This window comes from Hetaerina americana, unplaced genomic scaffold, assembly GCF_022747635.1.
Source record: "Hetaerina americana unplaced genomic scaffold, ioHetAmer1.1.p SCAF_16, whole genome shotgun sequence".
NCBI classification, from domain to species: Eukaryota; Metazoa; Arthropoda; class Insecta; order Odonata; family Calopterygidae; genus Hetaerina; species Hetaerina americana.
Window position 1 is genome coordinate 11,723,208 of NW_027286719.1, and position 27,752 is coordinate 11,750,959.

At 36.0% G+C, this 27,752-nt stretch overlaps 1 protein-coding gene across 4 annotated transcripts in view; it reads left to right on the forward strand.

The window, feature by feature from the left end:
* Window positions 1-27,541, forward strand: part of caly (ubiquitin carboxyl-terminal hydrolase calypso) — a 119,878-nt gene extending 92,337 nt beyond the window's left edge. For 3 of the 4 annotated variants that reach the window (XM_071584107.1, XM_071584109.1, XM_071584110.1), the window contains 3 exons: window positions 10,337-10,719; window positions 11,419-11,567; window positions 24,796-24,961. In XM_071584107.1, coding sequence (XP_071440208.1) covers window positions 10,337-10,719; window positions 11,419-11,567; window positions 24,796-24,874 — 611 coding nt within the window. In that variant the 3' untranslated portion in view covers window positions 24,875-24,961. Of the gene's footprint in view, window positions 1-10,336; window positions 10,720-11,418; window positions 11,568-24,795; window positions 24,962-27,433 lie in introns of those variants that run through there. The other variant, XM_071584108.1, reaches the window with a different exon arrangement.
* Window positions 27,542-27,752: the final 211 nt, after the last annotated feature.

Below are 27,752 nucleotides of genomic sequence, written 5' to 3' on the forward strand. Positions count from 1 at the left end.
ATATCATACCATGAAAAACTATAGAGTTTAAATTATGGTTTATCAATAAATTTATCAATAATTATGTTATAAAATCCAAATAAATAAATTTGTATGAAAAGAAACTCCAGTTTTTCATTCTAGTGCCACGCTTAGTAAATTTGGGGTATTTAAAAAATTGAATCCCGAGTAGACTAAGGCAATGGAGGAAAAATAGCACCCGAGCGCAAAGGGTTAATGATTATCAGAAAAACATTCACAATGACAATCCTTTCCAGTTGGACCTTGTTTATACTTGGGTCATTCAATAAACCCTTAAGAAAAAATAGGAAAACATTATTTTGTGCAGATTTAAAAAATCTTTTTCAAAACATCTTCTTTTTAGCTGTTTATACTTTTCTCAGTGGTTCTCCAATTTTTTTCTTTGTTAAATGAAGGCATTTGTCTTCATTTCTTTGCTCAGCTGTAGAAATAATGCATAATGCTCTGCATTGTTTACCCTTTCTGCAAATAGTCAATGTAGATTATTCTGTGTGTACCCCAAAAAACCTGTGACCATCACCTTATTGGCCAATATCACTGTCTTAGCCTTCTTTGGAGCTAGAAACCCACTGTTTTGACTGTTCTTTTCTTTCTGTGGCAGTGTATCCATGTTTTACCCATAGTTATGTAATGATGCAGAATCTCATCGGGATTGCGACGGAAAAGCACCAAACCAGCTGCAGAATCGACCTCATGATTGGGTTTACTCTCCACTGAGAGTAAACATGGCACCCATCTTTCTGAGATTTTTCCTACCAATTTTTTTTTGCAAAACTGAAAACACTGTACCTTGTCATATGCCTGAACTATTTTTCGAAGTTTGATGCGCTGATCACTCAAAACCATATCTTGGATTTTAACAAGCATTTTAGATGGAGTCATTTCTACTGATTGATGTCATCATTTGTGGATATATGGCCGCATTAAAATTCATTTACCCAGTTGTAAACAGTCACAACACCGGAGCAGATGTGCCTGGAAGTTCATCCCACTCAGCTTTGATCTTTTTTGTGTTAATCCTTTTAAATAGAAGTGTTTAGTCACCGTGCAAAATTATTTTTTTCCATTTTTCTAATTAAGCAAAAGTTTCTCACTTCAATTGACTTTGAAATTGAAACCACATGATGGATATAGCTGGAGCTTAAGCAACTACAAGTGCTATTTCTTGGGTTTTCTTAGGGGTTATTGAATGTCCACATAGTAATTGCATATAGGTAACTATCTCATGCCTTGGAGTACTCATAAAATATCCTTGCTTACTATTGTATTCTATTTTAATAAGCCACTTGTCTAAGTCAAAATATCCATATCACTAGTTAGCAGGTAATACCACTGATGCAGTGTATGCATAATGTCTCTCATTTCCTTGACTTTATTTTGAAATAACTTCCAATACACCAAAATTGCCTATGCATACAATGTCCATGTAAAAATTTAATCAGAATATATCGATGCCTTGAGTAATGCCACAACTTTTATGTGACAAACTGCAATTAAATTAATTAAGATGAATTACCTTTTTCTAATTGTCAACCACCTGAGCAGGGAGAACTTTATAGTTCCTTGGGAACCAATTTTCACTTGCTATTTAACTAACATGATATTTGATTTAAAAAAAGCCAGGAATTCGACTAACAGTTTCTGTCACTTTTGGGTGCATGCAGCGTGTACTTTGGCTTTTTTCTTTGGGAAAAAACCAATGGTACCTCATCTTGTGGCTGTTTATATCTGAAAGCCAATTTTTGACTGCTGTGGCTTGTTGAACCATGGCAAAGAACCAGAGAGCTTTGGTATGGAGATTGCTGGAGGAAGAGCAGTGAAAGGAGAGAACGAGCTAGCTCTCCCCTCTTTGTGCAGATCTGCTGTATGCATGCTACAATTTATGTTTTAGCCTATTCTCTTCCCTCTGACTCTCTACAGCCGACTAATCTATCCATCTCTCATTTGTGTGTTTCTATCTAGCGTCACTCTGCATACATATGCACCTGTTGTGTGTGCACGTATGTTTTTTTACTTAGCCCAAAAAGTAAAATTGAGGTAGGGGAGACAGATGAAGAGTAGAGAGGTGTAGAGTTAGTATTTTACCATTGTTTACAATTGTTTTTATTTCTGGCAGGCATCCCATGACTCATTTTTTTAAATGTGAAACAGCTGACTCTGAACTCAGTCCAGGGATACAGTCCTGTCTTTGTTTCTAAAAATTCTCTCATCCTCAAATTTGAACAGATGTTTACAAAAGCATTCCAGGAATATTGCCATGCACCATGTATTGTCATGGCAATTTGCTCCATGTTTTTGCTATATGGTGTTGTTTTATCACTTTCTAACATTCATGTTTGTTTTGATGAGCACAATTATCCATGATTAATTTTTAATTATTTTCATTGCACAATATTATTTTATTGGTGGCCTGTGTTATTCATTTAATTAAGTTTTCCAAAAAAAGCCATACCTTTCTGTAACGGGGTGTTGAAAACTTTAATATTGGTCCTTTTTGATGGAGGTTCTCGTAACCCTGGAACGGTTATAGGGGTGGAAAAACACCCCCATTACCGTTCTCTCACGCCAAAACGGTATTGGAATGTCAAAACCGTCACGGTAAAAATCTCACGCCAAACAAAAATGGCTTACGTTTGTGACTCGGGACCTTTACCATAATTCACGTCAATCAATGTGTCACGTGATTCTACATTAAAAAAAGAAAAAAATGAGCCCCAATAGGACTCTCACTGTCGTAATGAGTGTGAGATACGAATTTTTGAAAATTGTCACCCCAAGTTAACAGAATAGGGTGAAAAAAATAGCATTACCATTCTCGGGTTAACTTTATTTGAGACGAATCATATCTCTGAAATCAAGGATTAAAATTGGGAGGAACATGGTGATGCTACATCTAAGGATATATTTTGGCATGATATATTGTGCATTAGTATTAAAATGTGGTGACAGAATTTTTCAGTGGTATCCGGATGCCTAAAAGGGGTGCTGTGAGGAAAGCACTTCGAGTGAAGTGTGCAATCTGTCAGATAGTGTGCTTAATTGTAGACTCCTAGGTGACTTACATTGAGCAGAGTAGGCTAATGCCAATGCTGGGTTTCTCTCCACCCTTCTCTCGTTCCCTGAACAACCTGTCCATACCATCACTGATATATTTTTAATAGCACAAATGAACTTAGCTCTTGGTTACCTCCCATAGCAAATACTACCTCAAGTATTAGGAATTTATCTATGTATTTATTTGCATAAAAATATTACATTTAAAATGGGGAAAAATTGAATGTTTAACCTCTTATATAGCCTCTTTGGTGGCTGCTAGATTAAATTCCCAAAGACTAAGGTGAATGCCCCCATTTAAATACCATTGCTTATGTAAACCTTAAAATGTTTTGCATAGAAAGGTATGAGAAGTTGAATAATATGGTTAGGGAGGCAGATAAATTGAACTAATTGGAAATTATGAAATGAAGTAAGGACAAGCAAAAGCTTCAAAATATATAGTTTTGATCTGGTGATAAAATTACTTGTAAGATAATAAAGTGTCCTTAAAGTAATTCCAGAAATGCACATTAGCGGATGACTCCGTTAAAAGTTACTGTTGCCGCATCTCCCGCAGTTTCTTAGGAATTTGTCAAGGTATAAACAGCTGAAGTGTTTAAAAGTAGGCTTTAACCTCATGGACTGTGGCGCGTCGTGCACGAATACGAATACCTGTGACATTGTATGTACGGTATTTTGTCACTACATCTAGTTCCTTAAAAAGCCCCAAAACTTCAGAGTTTAAGAGGACGCCTCGATAGTTTAAGTGGCTAAAGCACTCGACCGGATATTGAGGGATCTGGGTTCGTATCCCAGTCAAGTCAAATGATTTTTACACTCTGAAATTGTTGCATTGAAATGCACATTAGCGGATGACTCCGTTAAAAGTTACTGTTGTGGCATCTCCCGCAGTTTCTTTGGAATTTTTAATACCAGAAATGCTAGTTGGTTAAAACATTTGTCACAAAAGAGCCCATAATCAGAGAAAATTTTAGCAAATAGCAGAGTTTGAATTGCAAATTTCTGCTCTGAGAAGTTGCCAAGGAAATGACCTTCAGTTAGATTATGCTCCATCCATTTTTTGTTGTCCGCTACTGGGGTAGAGTGAATATGATGTAACCTGGCAGTCCAACAACCTTCTCTCCTTCTCCCCTACCATGCCTTGAGCTTCATCGTTTGTTTTTCTTTCTGTCTATTTTATTTTTCCATTCTTCTCCACACTCGCATCTCAGAAGCCTCCATTTTTATGTTTTTCTATTCATGGAATGACTAAATTTCCAAGCCATACAAAACTACACTCCATATTCAAGTTTTCACTGGTCTTTTCTGACTATCTTTCCTTAAGGTACCAGTGTCTTTTATAAGTGCTTCTTTACCTAACAATTCTTTTTTTATGCTCATATTACTTTGCACACTTTCTTCCAAAATCATCCAAGATTGTTGTACTGTTTTATTTGTTCAAGTGCATGTCTGCCTCTTTTATGCTTATCTTAAACTTTCCTGTATCTTGAGAATCTCATTGGCTTTGTTACCTTAGGATTAATTCATGTCCTTTATCAATTACACTAATTCTGTAATGCACTAAACAATGATTCTAACCCATTGACTGACTGGCTAATTAACATTAACTGACTCATAGTTATTGCTCTGTCCAAAATGGAGGTTTATTAAAAATCCATAGGGAAGAAGCAAGGGAGTGAGTGTCAACACGTGGTATTACTTGAAGATTAACATGTGAACTGTAACATTGGCATAAGTAGCAAAAATGTATTAGATGAATAGCTCAAATTTCATCTTGAAAAATTGATTTTTTCAACCTCCTTCTGATGTATCCTTAAGTCCAGGCCTATAGAAAATCTGAGTTAATTGTAAGAGAGCTGAATTTTTTAGGCATATTGTTATATCAGAGCCAATGATGAAATATTTATAATTATTCTTGTGAATTAACCACGTTGAAAAAGATCCATTAACTGAAATTGCAAAACTGGCTGTATGCTTGCCAACTTTCTGAAATGCAAAACATCTTTCTTAAATGCCTGTTCAAATAAATATTTACGTAATGTTAAATGATAATTATGTTTATGGACGTTTCCAAGAATAGTAATGATTATTGAGTTTTAAATACATTGAACATATAATTACAAAAGAATATGCATCTAGTACTCTTGAAGTCTGCTTGTTACGGATAAAATATTGCATTTTCATTTCAAAGCATACACACAACGATAGTATGTAGCAGATTAGTAGTGGTGTAATACTGAATTACGAGGGCAGTTCAATAAGTACCTGTGCTTGACAACAAAGTGTGTTCCTGAGGGGAGTTTATTTTCATCCTGTGCTGCCATCTATCAAACGATGGCGAAACAAATTTCAGACTGATTGAAAGGTTAGTTTGGATTTGGCAGCCATTCGAGTAAAACGTGTTTCGTGATTTTCGCTAAGATGGAAAAAGAGCAGTATCTTTTGGTAATGCTTTTTGTTTTTGGATGGGAAGAAATGCAAGGAGATAAAATCAAAGTTGGATGCTGTTTATGGGGACACTTCGCCATCTATGACTACAGTTGGATATTGGTTCAACAAATTTAAACGTGGGCGAACATCTGTTTTTGATGAGGAGCGACCAGGACGCCCGGCAGATGTGGTTACCAAGGAAATCATTCAAAAAGTCCATGCCATGATTCTCGCAAATCGACGAACGAAAGTGCCCGAAGTAGCAGAGGCCTTGGGTGTGTCTACTGGAATGGGAATTGATATTTTACATGATAAGTTGGCGATGAAAAAATTGTTGGCCCAATGGGTGCTGTGATTGCTCATGGGAGACAACAAACTGATCTGGAGTTGTCGCTGCCAAACTACATGAACTACGTTATGAATTGCTGCCGCACCCCCCGTATTCACCCGATCTGGCTCCCTGCAACTTTTTCTTATTCCCTAACATGAAGAAATGGCTCGCGGGAAAAAATTTAGCTCAAACGAGGAAGTTATCCCTGAGACAGAGGCGTATTTTGGAGAGTTCGACAAATCCTCTTTTTTGAAGGGGTTAAAAAAATGGCTGGAACATTGGGAGAAGTGTATCGTTCTAAAAGGGGACTATGTTGAAAAATAAAAAAAAATATTTTTGAAAAAATGGTTTCTTCATTTCTAACACGGGTACTTATTGAACTGCCTTCATATATTTTGTAGATGAAGCACTATGTAATATGTTGCTTCTAACTGAGAAAAAAAAATGGTGGGATAGTCTTCAAGAGTTTTTCACCTGATCAGGGTTTAGGCTGAAGCCCTGACATGGTGTAAAACCTAGCAAGACTTCACCACAATTATGTGCTGGTAAAATATTAAATCAAACTAGGTGAGATATGTTTGTGCCTACTTACGATATGCACAGACAATGTAACCATGCAGCATGGTCATTTCATAACACTGCTCATGAAAGGTTTTATGAAACTTTAGTGATTTTTCCATTTCTTTAACTTATTATAATTATTTGTTGAGTGCTATGAAACAGAAGATATGCCAACTCTTATATTGATGAAACAGGAAGTATGAGTGCTCTTGGTGGAGTCCTATTGTATTCAAATATTTAAAGATAAACGCAAGAAATCTAACTGTATTCTTAGCCTATTCTATGCATGGTTGGAAATCATTTTTCATTTCATTAAAATGTACACGGTTGAAAAAGCATATCATACTTAATATTTCAATATGCTCATTCAAATGCATTTATTTTGATAATTTCAAATTTTCCTTGTTATGTACTGATATATTGTTAATTCAATTTACGAACCACTCAATATATGAACTTTTTGAGGTTTAAACGTAGTTCATATTCCTGTATGGGCTCCGAAAACAAATTTAATCTTGAAATGTAAACAGTGATGCATTTCAAATGAATCATATCACAGACTACTTAAATACTGCAAGCAACAATGTACATTAGTAAAATATATTGATAAACATGCACTGCCACTAATGCCATATGGATTTCCCCCTGCACACTTCAGCATCCCTTTCCACATCTTGTGCTGTGGCATAGATGCACGTTTGGTGCTAAACCATCTCTGATGTAATGATAGTTGTCACTTTCTATGTATCTAATTTGTGACAAACGTGATGTATTTGCAGTTTAGTATTTTTCATAATTGTTAAACCAACAATACACTTCTCCAGATTTATTTAGATTTTTAGGCAAACCTCTTGGATATTTTTCTATTGTCTTCAAGGCAATTCCTTTTGTATATGTTAAGGTGCTGTTTTATAAAATTTCTTTCGATATGTTTTTTGCTCTTGATAATTTTTTGTTGCAAATCATGCTTATAATAAATCTCAGTTTTTTATTGATCTCCAAAATTTCAAAATCTGAGAATGGATCAATTGACTGCCTATCAGTTAAAATGAAAAATTGGATTTCAATTAAAATTGGATTATGAACTTTTCGAGATGGGAACTGTGGACAGGAATAATGTTCACAAGTCAAGGCACCATTATACAGGACATTGGTGGCACATAAGCTTAACAGTTTTTTAGATTATAGCCTGGTTCCTTTAGTAAAATAAGGTTTAGGGATATTGATAAATTTAGATTTATAAAAAATCGATATAAAATTTTATAAATAAATTATTAACCATATAATGGAGATTATATCTTATTTGATTTAAGAATATGTATTAAGAATATAATAATCATTAAATCAAGTTAAATTCATTTTTTGCAGAATTAATAAGTATTAAATATATATTAAGTATTTATATTAAGAAAACGTTATGCATTAAAATCTTTTTGTTCATACAACTAACTCCAATATGAGAGAAATTACCTATTTCTTTACTTAAAAATGCATTACCATTGGGCACCCAATCAGTGGTGACTGGCCAAGTAAAAGGGCTTTGCAATATTTATTCTCCAATGTTGAATGCCAATATAAAATAAGTATTAATGTAGTGAGGGTACAATGATGTGATGATAATTATCAGCCATATTGAAATATTTTGACAATTGTGGTTATATAACAACTACATCATCATTTCAATGATATCGCATGTACTAAATTTTCTATAGAAAATATTTATTATTGTTAATAAATTTCTTTGACAAAATGGTAATATTTTATGAGGATAGGATTCTCATGGTTGCCACAGAGGATGAAGTATTGTTTCATCCTTTTGAAGAGCTGATCTCTATTGATGTTTCTAGCCTCATCACCTGATGCCCGCTCATTTCTTAAGCTCTTCTTCTCACGCCCCTCCTTTAATAATTCTATGTACACCCCTCTCCTCACTTTTCACTAATTCAAGGGTGGCTGCAACAGTGTATTGTAGCCCTTGGAGTCTTAGGAGCAGCAAAGAGGAAAAAAGGGGGAAGGGTATAGACTCCATCCAATCCTTTGAATCTGAATTTCATTGTCAACATAATCACTTTTAGGACTTGGTATAAGGCTGCTTCTCCCCGGGATGAGGCGTTGGGAGGTTGGGTACTGATGGATGCTCCACCCAACATTCTTTCCTCTCTCCTATCTTACCTGGAAGAATTTTCAGAGCACCTGTAACTTTGCCTTCACTCCATTTTTAACTTGTGGTGACTGGGAAAAGATCCCATTTCTTACGTGCCCCATTGTGGGGCAATAAAGGATGCCAGTCAGTCACATTTAAATAAAAATTGTGAAGAAATGTGGCAATGACTCAAAATACTGCAAATAAAAATTATAAAGCAGTATTCCTCTGACCGCCCTCAACTTTGGTTTATTCAGGTTCTAATTCTTTTATGCCACTCTTAACAAATCATTAAAAGGAAACCAAACTGCATATGAACCGATAGCATGTTTATGACCAGTTAAATTGGTAATTAAATGTCGACATTATGAAAAAAGAATTCATGTGGGGTTGGTACACTTCTTTTTGGTTCTATTGCTGGTTCATTTCTTAGCTTTTATTCTCAGTTTTAGTTCCTGTTCTCTTTTCTGGTAGTTTTGGTGCCTCATGTCAATGTGATTTACCCTAGTGGTCAATGTGAACGGTTAATTATCAAGCTGTGGAGAGTAGTGATCATAAATGAGATTTACCACCTTGAAAAAAATTAAGTAAGGTTTATTAGATATTTTGTATTATTCCATTTTTTTAATAGCTTGCAATCTTTATGATTTTTTTTAAGTTTCAAAATTAAAACTTGATTATACAAAATGAATAGAACTGCACAATATATATTTTTGTAATATCTCTTATAAAAAATTTTTTAATAGTAAGTTTTCCATATTTTTATAACTTGTCAATTTGGTAAAGGCAATTAAATTGATGAAATTTAGTTTCTGATATTTTTGATATCAACAACAAATTCTTTTGAGGCATAACATTTGCAATGATTGTTTGTTAGTGGAACCTTCAGTGTGTTGTTTTAGTTCAATGAACAAGTTGGATGAGTTTCACTGATTATTGTTTCAACCAAATTTCATATTTGAATTTAGAAGAACTTAGTTGAGAAGCAATGTAGTTTTGTACCATTATGCACATAAAATCTTCATCTATTAGAGAATGTCCAGTGATTTTAATGTATCATTTCTTCATATCATAAGAAACCATTGATATAACTGTGACATAAAAAGGAGAGGTAATCATTCAACATCATTATGCAAATATGACTTTAATAAAACTTGAAAACTCATTGATTCTATCAATGAAAAATGGTGGACCGTATATCTGCGTCACATATTAAATTTTGTGTTGTGTTGAGGCATAGGTAGAGTTCTCTTGATAATCTGAGATTAATGGTAATAATCTGGCTTGTGAAAATTTAAGTTGAGTCACTTGGTACATCAAAAATGTATGCACAACGGCGATTTATATTGCTGCCTGTAGACTTGAAAACTTTTCTTTATAATTAGAGGCGGGTGCTATTCGCCAGAAAAATTCAAGCATTTCCAGGCTTGTGAACATTCGCCTGTGAACTTCAGGGAACCAATGTCTGTTATGATTTGTGCTTGTGATGAAAAATGTAGACATTGAGTTGCCTACACTGTAGGAGACTGATTTTCACTCACATATATTACCACAGAGGTTCATAGAGTTTGAAATGAGGAAGTTTTCAATGTGCAAACCAGCTCTTAATTTCAATCAAGTATGAATTTAAGATGACACCTGTGCCTGAATATGTTTTAAAGTATGTTTTAATTGGTGAACCAGAATACAGATTAGATAAAAATATGTTAGTATTGTGAGTAGCACTTGGAAAAAATGTTCTTTTGGAATTTGTAGTCAAACATGCGGGCTGAATGTGATGCATTCATTTGCAGGTAGGACGAGTACCAGTATAAGCGGTGCATATACAGTGAAACGGTCTTCAGAAAGGATCAGTGGGAACAGTGAAGCTGCTTCGAAGAAATCATGTGGTGAATCTGATGTGAATTGTTCAAGTAAGGAGCAGGAGAAAAGAGCTGATGTGTTTCCAGAGGCGTCTGGCTCAAGCAAAGAGGAGAAGAGGTCAGAGGAGTTACGAGAGGTGCAGTATGGAGATAAGAAAGTTGACTCAAAGCTCAGTGCCAAGTACCCAGAGTTATTTGAGCCTCACACATTTGCTCCGAAAGACCTGTTGGCACTCTTGAAAAACCTTGATAATGAAATTAATACTTGTGAGGGGAGTTTAAAGGATGAAAATGAAAAACGAAAGAAGTACAAGGTATGTGGACATCTTGGGTTGAACAGATTATGAGAATTTTTAATTAGAATTTGTTTTACATACTTTGCTTATTTAAACTTTCATTTTTAAGCAAAGGCTAAAAAAATTAGTCTGTATATAAGCAGTTGAGTATCTCAATGTTAATAATAGTATCATTTGTTTTTTATTGGCTTGTTTTTAATGAACCCCTCAGAATAAAAATTCAAAATTGCCTTCCATTATATAATTGAATAGCATTTTTTCCTTAAGATTTTGACATTCAACTCCAATTAAAATAAAGAACAAATGAAACCATGTGTATATTTATTGTTTTGACTATGATGCATTAGTACAATGCCATTTTTAGTAGAAAATATTCTTCATTAGTTATTTAGTGGAAGTTAAATCGTAGGGATGAGATAATCAATGTCTCAATAGTAATAACACTCCCACTTTCAAGTATACAGCAATTGCTGCAAAATTATTGATAGAATGGAGATGTGAATATGTCCAACAAAATAAAAATTTAACCATTTTTTACTATAATAATTCTTTGATTTTCTCTTTATCTCTGTAATCATGAATTCTTCCAAGCAGCTGAAAATACAACCCTCTCATCATTTAATTAAGTTGAATAACTGTTGCCAATTTTTTTGAATGGCTACCTACAAGACTTGGTATACTTAATCAAGTTTCACCCATGGAATCTTATTCTTCCAGATTGATGACTGCAGGCGAACTCACAACTATGATGAATTCATTTGCACATTTCTGTCAATGCTAGCACAGCAAGGAAAATTGGCGGATTTGGTCCAGCAGCATCTCCTTCTACATAAAAAACAAGGCGTTGCCATTGGAAGATTGCATCGGTAAAGCATATTTGAATTTAGTCTACACCTTTGGTGGATAAATGTTTCTTTTAAGACTGGTTTACAAATGACTTGGCAAGTCTATTGCACCTTACTACCAGATTCATTAGTAAAATTTCTTAATGAATAACTGACAAAATGCAAGTAGAAGACATCTGGCTCCTGCAATTTGCATGTTAAATTTGTGTCATGAATTCAAACTCAAAAAAAGTAAATCCAATGCCAGTGTTTGTGCAATATTTACTAAATTGCAAGTGTTGTGATGTGATCATTAAAATTGGGCATTGAAGTATCACAATGAGGGTTAAGTTCTTTATTTGCCATTCTGTGTGCCATTCAATAGGTCCTTAGGAAATAATAGAAAGACATCATTTAGGGTATATTTTTTTTCCTTTTCAACATATTCTCAAGCATTTCTCCATTTTTTTAAGCTGTCCAAAAGGTAAAATTTTGGAAGGTCCTCAAATAGGCATCTGCCTCGGTGACAATCTCCTTGTTTGATGTGAATTGTTTTCTGCTGACCCATTATTTTCAAGTTGGGAAATAAAAAAAGTCACCTGGGGCCAACTCTGGTAAATATGGTGGATGTTGTAATAGTTTGAACTTTAATTGTATAATTTTTGCCATTGAATCTGTGCAGGTGTACTCCCTTGCATTTTCTTAATGGAAGAGAGTTTTTTCTTTGGCAAATGGGGACATTATTCTTGATTTCTTCATTCAACCAGCGCAATAATGATGCATAATACGCTCCATTTATGGGTTGTCCATTTTGCAAAAGATTGAGGTAGATGATTCCATTTGCATTCCAAAAATCCATGGCCATCACCTTTTTGGCTGATTTTCTCCATTTTTGCCTTCTTCAGAGCTGAATCACCATTAGAAACTCACTGCCTCAACTGTTTCTTTGTTTTTTTGGTGTATTAATGTATCCATGTTTTGTCCACGGTTATGAATTGACACAAAAACCAGTCAGGATTGTGAAAGAAAAGATCCAATCAGCCTCCCAATCGACCACATGATTGCCTTTATCCTCCACTGAGAGCCTACATGACCTCCATCTTGCAGAGATTTCTTCACAGCTAGTTTTTTGTGCAAAATTGAAAACATCAGCTATTGATAGGATTGTGGCCTCAACTATTTTGTGAACTTTGGTTCAATGGCATTATGGTGAAAGAAAGATCCACAGAGTAAAAGAGTCGTTATGGCATATCTGACCAAAATGGTGAAAATTTGAATGGTAGAATTTCAGAGATCACAGGATATGTCATTGGCATCCCCTGAGTTTGGCATTCATTATTTCTTATTATTTAGTGGAGAATGTTATAATAATATTAATGCATTTATTTTTCCCAAGATATGCTGCCAATACATGCACACACAGACAAATATAGGGCATATCAGATGTAAATTTTATATATATATATATATATATATATATATATATATATATATATATATATATATATATAAAATTTACATCTGATATGACCTATTGTATGTGCAGCATATCTTGGGACAAATAAATGCATTAATAGTATTTTTATCTATATATATATATATATATATATATATATATATATATATACTCATATATACAGAAACATATATAAGGAAAAGGGATAGGAACACGTATAAAGGACGAACACAATAGAGGTGGGGAAGGCGGAATCGAACGGATCACAAGAGTAAAAATATCTCCTCAACCGGGACTCGAACACCGGATCTTTCCACTTGCCGGGCGGATGCTCTTAACCACTTGAGCTATCGAGGATATGTAATTTACCCTGAGATCCGTGGGTCTTATATGTCGCCAAGCGCCCCGATTCTTTAGCCAAGAGATGGCGTCAGGGGGCTGTTTCACCCACCAAAGGAGAAATAGACAATACACAAGAGGAAAGGTCAGTGGTTAGAATTCATACAACATCATACAGGAAAAGAACAGTGCGTTTCGTGGCACGCATAGCCAGAAGAAAGAGATGAGCCACATTGGCCAAATACACATTCAAACACGAAATCCCGCCAAACGGCGAATAAATACTCATATATACAGAAACATATATAAGGAAAAGGGATAGGAACACGTATAAAGGACGAACACAATAGAGGTGGGGAAGGCGGAATCGAACGGATCACAAGAGTAAAAATATCTCCTCAACCGGGACTCGAACACCGGATCTTTCCACTTGCCGGGCGGATGCTCTTAACCACTTGAGCTATCGAGGATATGTAATTTACCCTGAGATCCCTGAGATAAATTACATATCCTCGATAGCTCAAGTGGTTAAGAGCATCCGCCCGGCAAGTGGAAAGATCCGGTGTTCGAGTCCCGGTTGAGGAGATATTTTTACTCTTGTGATCCGTTCGATTCCGCCTTCCCCACCTCTATTGTGTTCGTCCTTTATACGTGTTCCTATCCCTTTTCCTTATATATGTTTCTGTATATATGAGTATTTATTCGCCGTTTGGCGGGATTTCGTGTTTGAATGTGTATTTGGCCAATGTGGCTCATCTCTTTCTTCTGGCTATGCGTGCCACGAAACGCACTGTTCTTTTCCTGTATGATGTTGTATGAATTCTAACCACTGACCTTTCCTCTTGTGTATTGTCTATTTCTCCTTTGGTGGGTGAAACAGCCCCCTGACGCCATCTCTTGGCTAAAGAATCGGGGCGCTTGGCGACATATAAGACCCACGGATCTCAGGGTAAATTACATATCCTCGATAGCTCAAGTGGTTAAGAGCATCCGCCCGGCAAGTGGAAAGATCCGGTGTTCGAGTCCCGGTTGAGGAGATATTTTTACTCTTGTGATCCGTTCGATTCCGCCTTCCCCACCTCTATTGTGTTCGTCCTTTATACGTGTTCCTATCCCTTTTCCTTATATATGTTTCTGTATATATGAGTATTTATTCGCCGTTTGGCGGGATTTCGTGTTTGAATGTGTATATATATATATATATATATATATATATATATATATATATATATATATATATATATATATATATATATATATATGTATAAATGTATATATGTATAAATGTATATATGTATAAATGTATATATGTATATGTATATATATATGTATGTATATGTATATATATATATGTATATGTATATATATATATGTATATATATATATGTATATATATATATATGTATATATATATAAAATATATATATACATATAAAATATTTTGAATATATAAATATATTCAAAAGCCTCCAATCTAAGTCTATCCTCCTGTTTCAATGACCACGTTTCCGCGCCGTACATAGCTACGCTCCATACCAAAGTTTTTATGAGTCTTTTCTTAACATCCTTACTCAACGTCCCCGTCATCAACTCCCTCCTCCTTGTGAAAGCCTCTTAGCCTAGCGCAATTCTTCTCCTTACGTCCTTACTACTTTGACCGTGTTGGTCCAAAATACTACCGAGATACGTAAACTGTTCTACCTGCTCTAGTTTTTGCCCTCTTATTTTAATGTTAAGCTTAGCCTTTTTCTTTCTAGAAAATTGCATAATCTTTGTTTTATTAATATTGATTCTCATCCCATACCTGTCGCACTGAATTTCCAATTCACTAAGCAATGCTTGCAGCCCCTTGGCTGACTGACAAACTAAAGCTTGGTCATCAGCAAACCTAACTGATTTTACGTATTTCCCGCCCACTTTTATTCCTACCTCCAGTTGTTCCCATGCCTCTTTAATCATTTCCTCTGCATGCAGGTTGAACAGCAACGGTGATAATGGGCAACCCTGCCTTACACCCCTTCCTAACACTGCCCAACCGGACTCCCCGTTCGCCACTCGCACCTGAGCAGTCTGAGACATGTAAAGGTTGCGGATTAGCCTCCTTTCCCTCCAATCTATTCCTATTTTCTTCAATATACTCATTAGTTTTTCCCAATTCACTCTATCAAACGCTTTTTCGAAATCTACGAAACAGGCAAATACCTCCTGATTGTGTTCTATATTCCTCTCGATTAATAATCTCATTACTGCAATGGCATCACGCGTACCTCTCCCCTTCCTAAACCCAAACTGATCATCCCCTAAGTAATCATTTGCCCTACTCTCTATCCTTTTGTTTATGATCTTAAGAACAACTTTAGCTGTGTGGGATATCAAACTAATTGTCCTGTAGTCCTCACATGACGTGGCCTTTACCTTTTTCAGAATAGGAACTAAAACTGATCTCACAAAGTCTTCCGGCCAGATTCCCTCCTCATAAATACTATGGATCAGCCCATATAGCCTCTTCCTCCCACATTTTCCTAAGCATTTTAAAAGTTCCACGGGAATGTTATCTACCCCAACAGCCTTATTTAGTTTCAACTCCCTCAATGCCCTTTCTATCTCATTGTCTAGTATGCCTGGACCTAAGCTATCTTCCTCTACGTCATGTTCCTTTTCAATGTCTAACTTTGTTGGTCTAAGCTCTTTACTATACAGTTCTTCTATATACTCCTTCCATCTCTCTTGGATCTTCCCTGCGTCAAATATTACCCTACCCGCCTTATCTCTAACTGTTAGCATAGCTCTTACTTTCTTATTTCCCGATAATGATTTAACTTTGCTGTACAGCGCACCGATTTCACCTTTCCTCTGCAGACTTTCCATATCCTCGCACTGCGTCTTCCACCATGCTTCCTTTGCTTAATTTGTTGCCCGCCTCAATTTATTGTTCAATTCTTTGTACTTCATTTTGCCTAATTCTGTATTTATATTCTTCCATTTTCTCCGCTCATCCATCTTTGTAATCATCTCATCCGTGATCCATGGTTTCCAATTCATTTTAGCGTTAACGGTTCCAATAGTGTCTTTTGCGGCTTTCGATAACCCTTTCTTCATACTATCCCATTTTTCTTCGATAATACTTAGCCCTTTACCATTCTCTATAATTTCCTCCACTGCCTGTTGGTACTCCTTCCTTTTTAATGCATTTAATGCTTCTACGTTCCATTTTCCGTTATCCGTTTTCTAACCCGCCGCCCCTGTCTTATCTTTTTGAAACGGACGCTACATTTCATAACAACGAAATTGTGGTCAGAGTCCGCATCCGCTCCCGGGAAGGTGTGCGAATTCATCACACTGTTCCTAAACCTGTGTCTAACCAGGATATAATCTATCTGATATCTTTCTGAGTCACCTGACATTTTCCATGTATACCTGCGCCTTTTGTGGTGTCTAAACCAAGTGTTGGTGATGACTAACCCCTGTCTCCTGCAGAACTCAACTGCTTCTCGCCGCGGTTATTCCTTACCGTGTAAGTGTTCTTTTATATGTGTCTATTCTTTTCTATTTGTGTTATGTTGTGTCAGCCAATTATATATACATATATATATATATACATATATATATACATACATATATATATACATACATATATATATACATACATACATACATATATATATATATATATATATATATATATATATATATATATATATATATATATATATATATATATATATATATACACATATATATACTACCTTGATCAAAAAGTTCCCGGAATAACCACCGTGTGGCGCTCCCATCGTTCCGATTTGAGTTCTGTTTTTTTTGTTAAATTGGTACATCTGTTGTTGATATTCCCTTTAAATCTTAGTGTCATAACTTGACATTTGCAAAAGATACGTAGCCAAGAGTACATCTATCTCTGTGTGTGTTGGCGATTTTTTACAATTTCAGAAATGGATTTAAATTTGCAACAACGAACTTGTATTAAATTTTGCGTAAAAAACGGATTTAGTGGCGCACGGACGTTGGAAATGTTGGAAAAGTGTTTCGGCAACGATTCTCTAAAAAAAACGGTCGTTTACCAGTGGCACGAGCGGTTCAGAAGTGGTCGTGAGTCAATCGAAGATGATGAACGCAGTGGCAGACCATCGACATCGAAAGTCGGTGAAAAAATTGATAAAGTAAAAGAAATGTTGGTCAATAACCTCAAATTAACCATCAGAGAAATAGCGGAGGACTTGAACATTGCCTATGGATCCGCCCAAGACATTGTGGTTAATGATTTGGGTTTCCGTCATGTAGCAGCAAAGTTGGTGCCAAAAGACCTCAATTTCATGCAAAAAAGAGACCGTGTTGACGTCGCAAAAGACATGATTTGCGAGGCTGAATCCGATCCCACATTCATCAAAAGGATCATTACTGGAGACGAGACGTGGGTTTATGAGTACGACACGCAATCCAGACATCAGGCAAGTGAATGGCGTTCACCAAATGAGCCGAGACCAAAAAAACCACGTCGTTTTCAGTCAAAAAAGAAGGCAATGCTGACGGTTTTCATGGATTACAACGGTGTAGTGCATCATGAATTTTTGCCAGAAGGCCAGACAGTAAACAAAGAGTATTATTTGGGCGTTATGAGACGTTTGCGTGAAGCAATTCGCCGAAAGAGACCAGAAATGTGGGCAGAAAACTCGTGGATTTTGCACCATGATAACGCACCGTCGCACAGTGCTATCATTATTCGTAATTTTTTGACGAAAAATGCAACAAATACCATCCAACAGCCACCGAATTCACCTGATTTGGCTCCCTGTGACTTCTTTCTGTTCAATCGAGTTAAAAAACCATTACGGGGAACGCGTTTTAGCAGCCGAGAGGAAGTAATGGAAAAATCGCAGGAAGCACTGATGGACATACCGAAAACCGAATATAAAAAATGTTTCGAGGATTGGATCAAGCGCTGGCATAAGTGTGTTGCAGTCGATGGGGATTACTTTGAAGGGGACAATATAGATTTAGATGAATAAACTTGTATTTTTAATTTTCTGAATAAATTCCGGGAAATTTTTGATCAAGGTAGTATATATACATATATATATTTTTATATATATGTATATATATATATATATGTATATATATGTATTTATATGTATATATATATATATATATATATATATATATATATATATATATATATATATATATATATATATATATATATACATATACATATATATATATAGGGAAAGGAACTGTCCCCCCACCCTGATGTGTGAATTTCACATGCCGTATAGGGTGTAGGAGTGGGTGAACTCTACCATCACCTACCAAACTGACCTTTGGGTTGATTACTGTGTTTATGGTATATATATATATATACTGGGTGCGGCGGTTATCTCTATACAAATTTCAGTATGAATTTCCTGCCACATTGTAGGTCCTCTGGAAGTTGAAATTGGTGATTTCAAAAGCAGTAGGCATCTAGTATACAGTCATAAGCTCAAAATGGCCAAGATGTTGCATACAAGTGCGGAGAATAACCGCTATTATCGAACGTGTTTGCGCTGGTTATTCGCCCAGTGAAATAGTTTGATTCTCTGGGTACCTCAGATCAACTGTTTACAATACTGTGGCTAAGTATAATACTTTGGAGAAATCTGGGGAAAGTTTTGCTAACCTTGAAAGGAAACGTCATTTGAGGAAATGCATGTCACAGACTGCAGCAGTCATCGAGAAGGCTCAGGCACTGATTCCAGAGGACTGGGGGCAATCGCTGAGGAAATTGGGGTCAGAACTGAATGTTAGCGAGCGAACAATATATATGATGGCAGAGGAGAAGCTACAAACTAAGTCGTACACAATAAAGGTGTGACAGATGCTGTCTGAGGCTGCCAGAACAAAGCCAATTGCTCGCTGCAACCTGCTATTGTGTTCTCTGAAAAATGAAGCTGTTGGGCGAATCAGATTCTTTTCTGATGAAAAAATGTTGACCATTGTCGTGAAGATCAACTGGAGAAATGATCGTGGGCTCGCCCACGACCCCGAGAATGTCCTAATTGTTGCTTGAACAAAATTTCCGGATATTGCTCATGTCCGAGGTGTTGTGTCCAGTGAGGGTGATATCATGCCACCCCATTTCTTTGAAAAGGGACCAACTATCACGAAAGAAGTCTATCTGCAAATTGTGAAGAATGTCGTGAAACCAAGGATGACCTCTGGGACCTCACGACAATGGTCGTGAAACCAAACTGTGACCTCTGGGAGGCAATATGTCTTTCAACAGGATGGTGCACCATAATAATAATAATAATAATATTTATTCGTCCAAGAGACAGTGCATAGTAGTAATACTGGCAAGTGCATAGGATTTGTCAAGTACAAGATTTACAAAAATAGAAATTATTACAAAAATAAGAAATATTACAAAATTAGAAAATGCTACAAATTTATAAATTAGGCCTCAGGTATTCTTTGACACTATAATAACACTTTTCAATGAGCAATTCACGAACCATTTTCTTAAGCACAGGTACACGTCCTTCTCTTTTTATCCATTCAGGTAGATTATTATATAGTTTTATACTCATAGACTTGGGGCCATTTGTAGCCAAGGTTAAATTAGTTGACCCCACATGTAGGTTGTAGTTTTGTCTCATATTATATAAGTGGACGCTGTTATTAGTTTCAAAGTCAGCGCTATGTAATTTAACAAGTATTACACATTGATAAATATATACACAAGGTACAGTTAACAATTTTAACCTTTTAAAAAGAGGTTGACAGTGAGCATAATATTTTTCATTACACATAACTCTCACCATCTTTTTCTGTAACTTCAGGATACTGAGATGGTGAGAAGGTAATCCCCACAGAAAAATTCGATATGAAATTCTTGAGTGGAATAATCCATAATATAATGTCATCAGTACATATTGGCTTATGGAGTGTTTTAATACTATATAGATAGTAAGTAGAACACAGAATTATGAGTCATTTAGTCCAAAACTGGCTCTCAGATAACATTGACATGTTTTGGTCCAAGGAATTCTGGCCCCCGAATAGCCGGGACTTGAACCCCCTCGACTATTATGTTTGCAGCGTAGTTGAAAGAATTACCTCTAAGATGAGGCACCCTAATGTCGCATCTCTACGCACCGCTATTGCAGCAGCATTCGTGAATATGGGCAGCGCTGTTTGAAAGAGTGCATGCGATCGATTCAGGACGAGATTGGAGGCGGTCATTGTAGCTGAAGGGGGTTACATTGAGTAATATTATTCGTGACAGATACCACTTCTTGTATGTAAAAGGATTTTAATTTTCATTTGTATTTTTTGTAAAAAAATTTGCTTATAAACAAAAGTTTCATTTGTCCGGAATTAAGTGCCGTACCCTGTATATATCAATACTCGACTATATTTACATGTTATTCGGTTAAGCCGGAATTGATGCGTAGTGACAATTCCAGGTATTCATTTATAGGATAGAAAATATTGTTTTTCAATAGGTTGAATTGCTTTTTCTTGAATAGGCACTTTAGTTACATATTTGATTTTATGGGAAAGTTTATTGAATAACCTCAAGCACATTGCTTTGGGCCCATTAGCTGTATTGTGTGTTCTGACAAATGGCTGGCTGGTGCAGGTCATTTCAAGTCCTTGCATAGTGACTATGGTAATCTTGGTTGGACTTATACTGAGAAATATTACCCCTTGCATGCAAGATGACATTAAATATATATATGCAAGGTACTGGTGCTAAATCAAGTTTTTGAAGAGAGGTTTACATGGTGCAATGCAAGGAGCATTGCTCATAATACAAAAAATCCTCTTTTGGATTTTGAAGATAATGCCTAGATGGGGAGAGGAACCCCAGAAGAGGGTACTAAAAGTAATGCAAGAATAAAATTGACCATATTAAATTGATGGAAGGCCCTCTAAATGTACAGAATATCTAATATTTCTAATGAGGAAGCCTAGGGAACTTAATTTTCTACATAACTTGAAAATGTGTTCCTCCTAAGATATGTTTCTTTGCAAGTTAACTCCCAGAAATTGAGTACTGGAATTTTGGGGAATGCTTACACCTGCTGCATCCACCGAGATTGCAGTGAAAACATTGTTTTTATTAGTGAAATAAATGAGGCTGGATTTGTAAACATTTAGGAAGATAAGGAGACATCATTCATTGAAAATCTGAGTTACTTCAGCTGCTCTTTCTGTCAAACTGTCCATAGAGGAGGCTAATACAATAATATTTGTATCGTCAGCATACAGTAATGGGTCTTTTCCCTTAATGAACTTAACCTTATCTGGTAAATCATTTATATAAGTTAAAAATAAAATTGGGCCTAGTACAGAACTCTGGGGAAGACAGAGTGTTACTTCTCTACCAGGATAAACAAATTCGGAGCCATTTCTTTAGTCTCCACATGCTTATGCTGTTCACTTAGATATGATTCAATCCATGTGTAGGTTGTGCCTCTTATGCCGTAACGTTTCGGTTTATACAAGAGTAGCCAATGATTGATGCAGTCAAAAACTTAGGTGAAATCAGATAATAATCCTATAGTTTTAGTTCTATTATCCAATCCTTAAAGTATTTGGTTCACCATGTGATATGTGGGTGTTGTAGTGGACCTTGTTTTTCTAAATCCATGTTGAGATGTGGATATGGTTTCTGGAGATATATATGGAGATGTATATATGGTTATATGTTTCAAAATAGGATACTAGATGATGATAGAAAGCTATTTCAAATATTTTCCTCAACTGGTCCAACAGGAATATTGGACTGTAAGAATTCATGGCCATTTTTCAAACTTAGCCTTTGTATGTTGGCACTTTTTCGGCTAATTTAGGACGGCTTGGAAAAATTCCAATATTAAAGGATTCATTAATTGAGAATATTTAATTGTATTAAATGACCTTTTTATGACTCTCCCTGGGATGCCATATAATCCAGGACTAAATTGGTTTGGGAATTTATTGTTGTCAGTTTCATAGCTGAGCAGAAATATCAATAGATATAATGAATTGCATGTGCTAGGAATGTGAGGATAATTAGCTGAATTGACTGAAACTTAGGGATTTTTATGGGATTGGTAGAAGTCATTCAGAATGGAGGCCATTTTAGAGTAATCTGGAATAGAATTTCCAGCAGAGTCATGCAGTTGATCTTGTTGTAAATTATGTGTACCCTTGGATTCGTGAATAATTTTCCAAATCTCTCTAGATTTGTTGTCTGCATTGGTAAGTCTATGGTTGTTGAAAGATTTTTTAGCACACACTAAGGCTTGGCGATAACTTTTCTTGAGTACTGAATATTCCTGACGGACAGCTGGATTTGATTTGCTTTTGTATTTGTTACACAGCTGCATCTTTCATTTTCTTTGAAAGCCAGCGAATTTCATGGGTAGCCCAGTATTTTGTATTTAACAGATGAGCTTTTGTTTTTTGTTTGCTTCAGGACAGGGTGAAAACAGATTTCAAAGGAATGTAGATAGGTGGAATAGAAATATTTAAAGCTTTTGTTAAAAGTCTTCAAGGAAAACAAATCAGACCACTCATGGGAATTTAATAAGTCACAAAAGGTGATCATGTTCCATCAGAGAAATACCTTTTGTAGTATTTTTTACTTTTGTTGGATGTGGACTCAGCAATTGTAGAGAGAAGTGGGTAGTGATCTGATACGTGGGCATTAATGGTATTTATTTGCACAAGTTCAAGGTTAATATTAGTTAATACATTGTCTAAAATGGTTTTAGAAGTAGCACTCACGCTAATAGGTTCAATCTTGGTAGCATAGGTTAAATGATGTTAGTAAATGCATGAATTCCTTTTTAGCTTTAGAATCGTCCTTAAAATTACAATTAAAGTCACCTGTATTTATTATGCAAGGGTCATAGAATGATCAATTGATAATTTGCAAGAGTTTCATTAGTTTTGTCAGGAAAGCACAAAAGTCACTCTCAGGCAAACCATAAATTGACAGTACATAAAAACAGTAGTATCCCTCTTGAAGCAGGCTTCACAGGATTCAAGTGATTGTTCTTCATTGAGAAATTTGTTTGGGAAACCAATTGGAATATGGGAAAAAAATTTAGAAAGTAGAATCTAAATACCAACATTTTTGTGGACTGATCAGCAAAAAGCACCGGTGATAACATACCCAGGCACATGAAGTGTGTCAAGTTGACTTGCATTTAACCAATGTTCGTTGACACATCACATTGGGTTTGCATTGGTTTACTAGAACCTCAAGGTCCAGTAATTATTGCATACGCACTGAATATTTATGTGCAAGAACTACGAATAACAGGTTACCCTTCGGTTTTTTATTGCAGGCGTGGCTTATAAAAAGGAAAAATACCCATGAACATATCTTTTGGCCAAAAAGTGGGATTACCAAGGGTTTCGCGAAAATCTTGGCATATGGATACCCAAAATGATGTATAATTTCTGCACATTAGCTTAAGTTGTTCAATCTCTGAGTCAGTGGAAGTGTCGAACTCCGCGTTTTCGTCTTTCACATAGTTTACCAAATTATTAACTGTTGTATCGAGTATGAAGTACGACTCATGGAGATGAGAACGACGAGGAATCCCCAAAAGAGAGCATTCTTTTGTAGATGATCCTGTGATCGGCAATTTAAGGTATCTACGTTTGTGGCTCGCTGTAACAAATCTATCTTCCCCCTCCGCAGAAAGTTCTACATCAGTTTCATCTCATTTCAAGTCAGAAATATGAGGGAGCATGGTAGTGATTGAGGGGGTAAGACACACTTTTTGAGATTGGCACCTGTTGCACTTTCAAGTCACTGCTAAGTTTAGACTGATTGGAGGTCAATTTATTGAAAGTGGAAGTCATTGAATCTTTCTCTAGGTTGACTCTCACAGTTTTAGCAAAAGATACACCCGTACATAGATTAATAGCCTTTTTTGTTGAGCATGAATCTTTTAAAATCATCATATCCTGTGTGAGCATGTCGAAATATGCCATGTCAGATAGGACAAGCTTGTTAGCACTGCAAGAAAAACATTTCCAAAAATATCTCTGAAATCTATCAGATAACATAGTAAAAAATACTTATATAACTAATAAAAATAATGAAGGATAGGTCTTCTATGTTTAAAAGCAGGGTTCATTGGTTGTGAAGAGTATTCCTCAATGGACAGCTCATTGAGGTCATGTCAATCACCTTTTAAAACAAATGTGGGGTTTCTTATCAGCAGACAGATTTAATGAGAGTCCTCCTTTTTTCTTCATTAATTCTTTTCCTCTCCCCCCTTCCCTTCTCCTCATTGTCCTATGGACAATGCCCAGAGCTGGAGAGGGATGATGCATAAGAAATTGAAACCCATTTTTTTATTTAAATATTTTTAAGAAGTAAGTTTGTAGAAACATATAGTTGATAGCATTAATGTATAAGTTAGCAGAAATATGTTGTTGAAATTAAGATGTACCTCTCCAATCCCTTTGCAGGGGAGCAAAGAAACCTGAATCCAGGAGTAATAACACAAGGAGGAGGAGGGGACGAAGCAAATATAGAAAGCGGAAATAAAATACAATAATTTATTGGTAAGCTGCAACTGGTGTAAACTCAGCCTGAAATGTATATATTATCCAGAATAAATTAACTTAAACCGAATATTGCTCAGAATGTGAAGTTTTTGTTCTAGTGGGCTGTAAAATATAATGCAATTGACTTTTTAAGAATTTCCGATATAAATCAGAAAATTGGATGGGCAAGTATGTTGGCTTGTTGGCTGTTCTGCTGACTATACTTCCATCATTGTGGAGCATGCAATGCCATATCCACTGTTTCCGTTAAATATTTTCTGGATACCCTGCCTCTGCACAGAACATGTTATGCAACAGGATGCAACTTTATAAAATATCTGGTTTCCTCAGTGAGAAATTGTAGTCTCCAAATGGTCCTCATATTCCAATGACCAGCATGACTACATTTCTCCGTGACCATATTTTCTAATAGATAAATCTCTGGGTGCTCCCTGAAACTCTCTCGAAGTTTTTCAATCTGAGTTAAGTAAATTTGTTTGATATGAAGCCCTTGGCACCATGTCAACTGAGAGATGGCATTATATGCATTATCTAAATGATATGATATCATCTTGAAATAATAATTGATGAAAGAGAGTACATAATTGAAGGAGCATGTTGGAGATTAGGGGATGGATGCGCGTTGGAGGGATTTCATAATTCATTGACTTCATTAATAAAGTTTATTTGAAAAGTATTGTGTGACTAGATACATCTTCCAAACCATTCAAAGAGCATGACAATTCTGCCAGAACACCTTTGATTTGTTTGGTTTAGAATTTGGGAGATTTGCTGGTTACCTAGGAAAGCTGCTTGCCTTTTTCTCAGTGACTTGGTGATGCCCTTTGCTCAACACCAGAGGTTAGACATAAATAATCTGGGTAAACTTTCCTGGCAACTAGCGAGTTGTGGGGATCAATTTTAAATTGTTGTTGTTTGACAGTGGTAATTTCCGTGAATTACTATTAATTTTATTTTGCCCGTCTTCTCCACACCACCATCTCAAGAGTCTCAAAGTCTATTTTCATCCTTAGGCCTCACTGACCAAGTTCCAGTGCCATGCAAAAACTGCCCTTCATATCAAAGCTTTCCCTTGTCTATTCTTAACGTCTTCACTTAAGGTACCTGTCAACACCTCACACACACGTCTTTATAAATGGCTCTTTACCTAATTCAGATCTTCTTTTAATATCCCAACACCAACTGTGCGTTAACCTCTGTCCACTCTTTTCCTAAATATTTCCTGAATTGGTGAGCTGTTCCACCCATCCTAGTTTATGTCCCTCATAACATTGTTTATCTTAACCTTCCTTTTTCTTGAGAATCTTATTCTCCATGTTCTCTTAAGATTAACTCTTATCCCATACATTTCACGCAAGCGATTGTGATGGTGGGGTGGCTAACATACTGGCTTCCCACCGAGATGGCCTTGGGTTCAAATTCTAGGGACAGCAGATATTTTTCAGTGTCCTGATCCCTACTTGAGGTCCTTAGTGGAGAGCACTTTGAGTGAGTACATTATCTGTTGAATGGGACATTAAACTGTGAACCCCTTGGTGCCTTTTGTAATGAGTTGGCTGATGCTGATGGTGGGTTTCTTTTCAATGTTTTTTTCCCATCCATCCCTAATGGTGCAAATGACCTTAACTGTGGGTTGCCTCCCCTAAAACTACTACTGCATTTCACTCTTATCCTGTAGGGCACCTAATGATCGTAGTCCTATGGCTTACTGGCTAATGCTTGATCAACCTCATCTATCAGATTTGTAGAATTCCCCACCCACTTTCACTCAAGCCTCTAGTGCCTCTACTGCCTGCCTTACCATTTCCTCCTATGAAATCTCATTGCTGCAACTACTCTTGCCCTCACCCAAGTTGGTTTCACTATAGTTTTCTCTTTTGCCAGGTCTTGTTCATGGTTATTACTTATGCCTATCACGAACTAGTCTCACTAATGAAAAGAATGTTGCCCTCATTGCTAATTCTCAATTTGAATATATTTTTTAAAATTAGCAATTTGTTCTTTAGCCCACTTAGAAAAAGTGTTTCTCTGTGTTTTGCACTTACTTGAGGCCAGGTGATGGGAATATCTGATGGGTTATTGAGGGGGGATGTGTAACTTTATAACACTCCTTTGGGACTCTCACCATCAATTGTAATTTTTTACTATTTAATAATAATGTACCTCTTTGGGTTATCAATGAAATCAACTGCAAAAAATTTTGAGATAATTGTGAGCAGGAGGTTTTTTGGGAGCATTTGATTTATTCAAATTTTTAGGTGACATAATTAGTGGGATATTATTGAAGCAGTAGGTTACAACCCCTTACCCAATCAGTTATGTCATCTGTGAAAAGCTTGTTTCCAATTGAGAGAAGGATCAGGGTTTATTGGAGTGATTTATTGTGTTAGGTACCTATATTTGTGGAATGGCATTGAACCAATGAGCTTTAAAACAAGTTAAAAAATTTCCTACAGTATCTGTATATGTTTTTAAATGTGGTAATGGAAGGCTTTTATTGCCAGTGATTCTTAGTGTCTATATTTTGGTTTGGCTAAAGGTAGGGTTGCATGTGTAACCAGATGCATTGAGGCAGTGCTGAAATGAAGAACATGGGCCGAAGCATCAAGAAAAAATAAGAGAAAATCATAAGAAAATTCACCAGGCTACCCTGAATATAACAAAATAAAGGTACTAAAGGTAATGGTGGAGTTCAGATAGTGATAATGTGAATAGGGAAATATGAATTTGGTGCTGTAAAGCTTAAAAATTGATTTTTCATAAGAATCATTTTATAGTTCTATCTTAGAATTGGGAGTTTCACATTTAATGAATGAAATTGATATTTGCAATTCTCAAGTTGGCCCTATGAATGATGG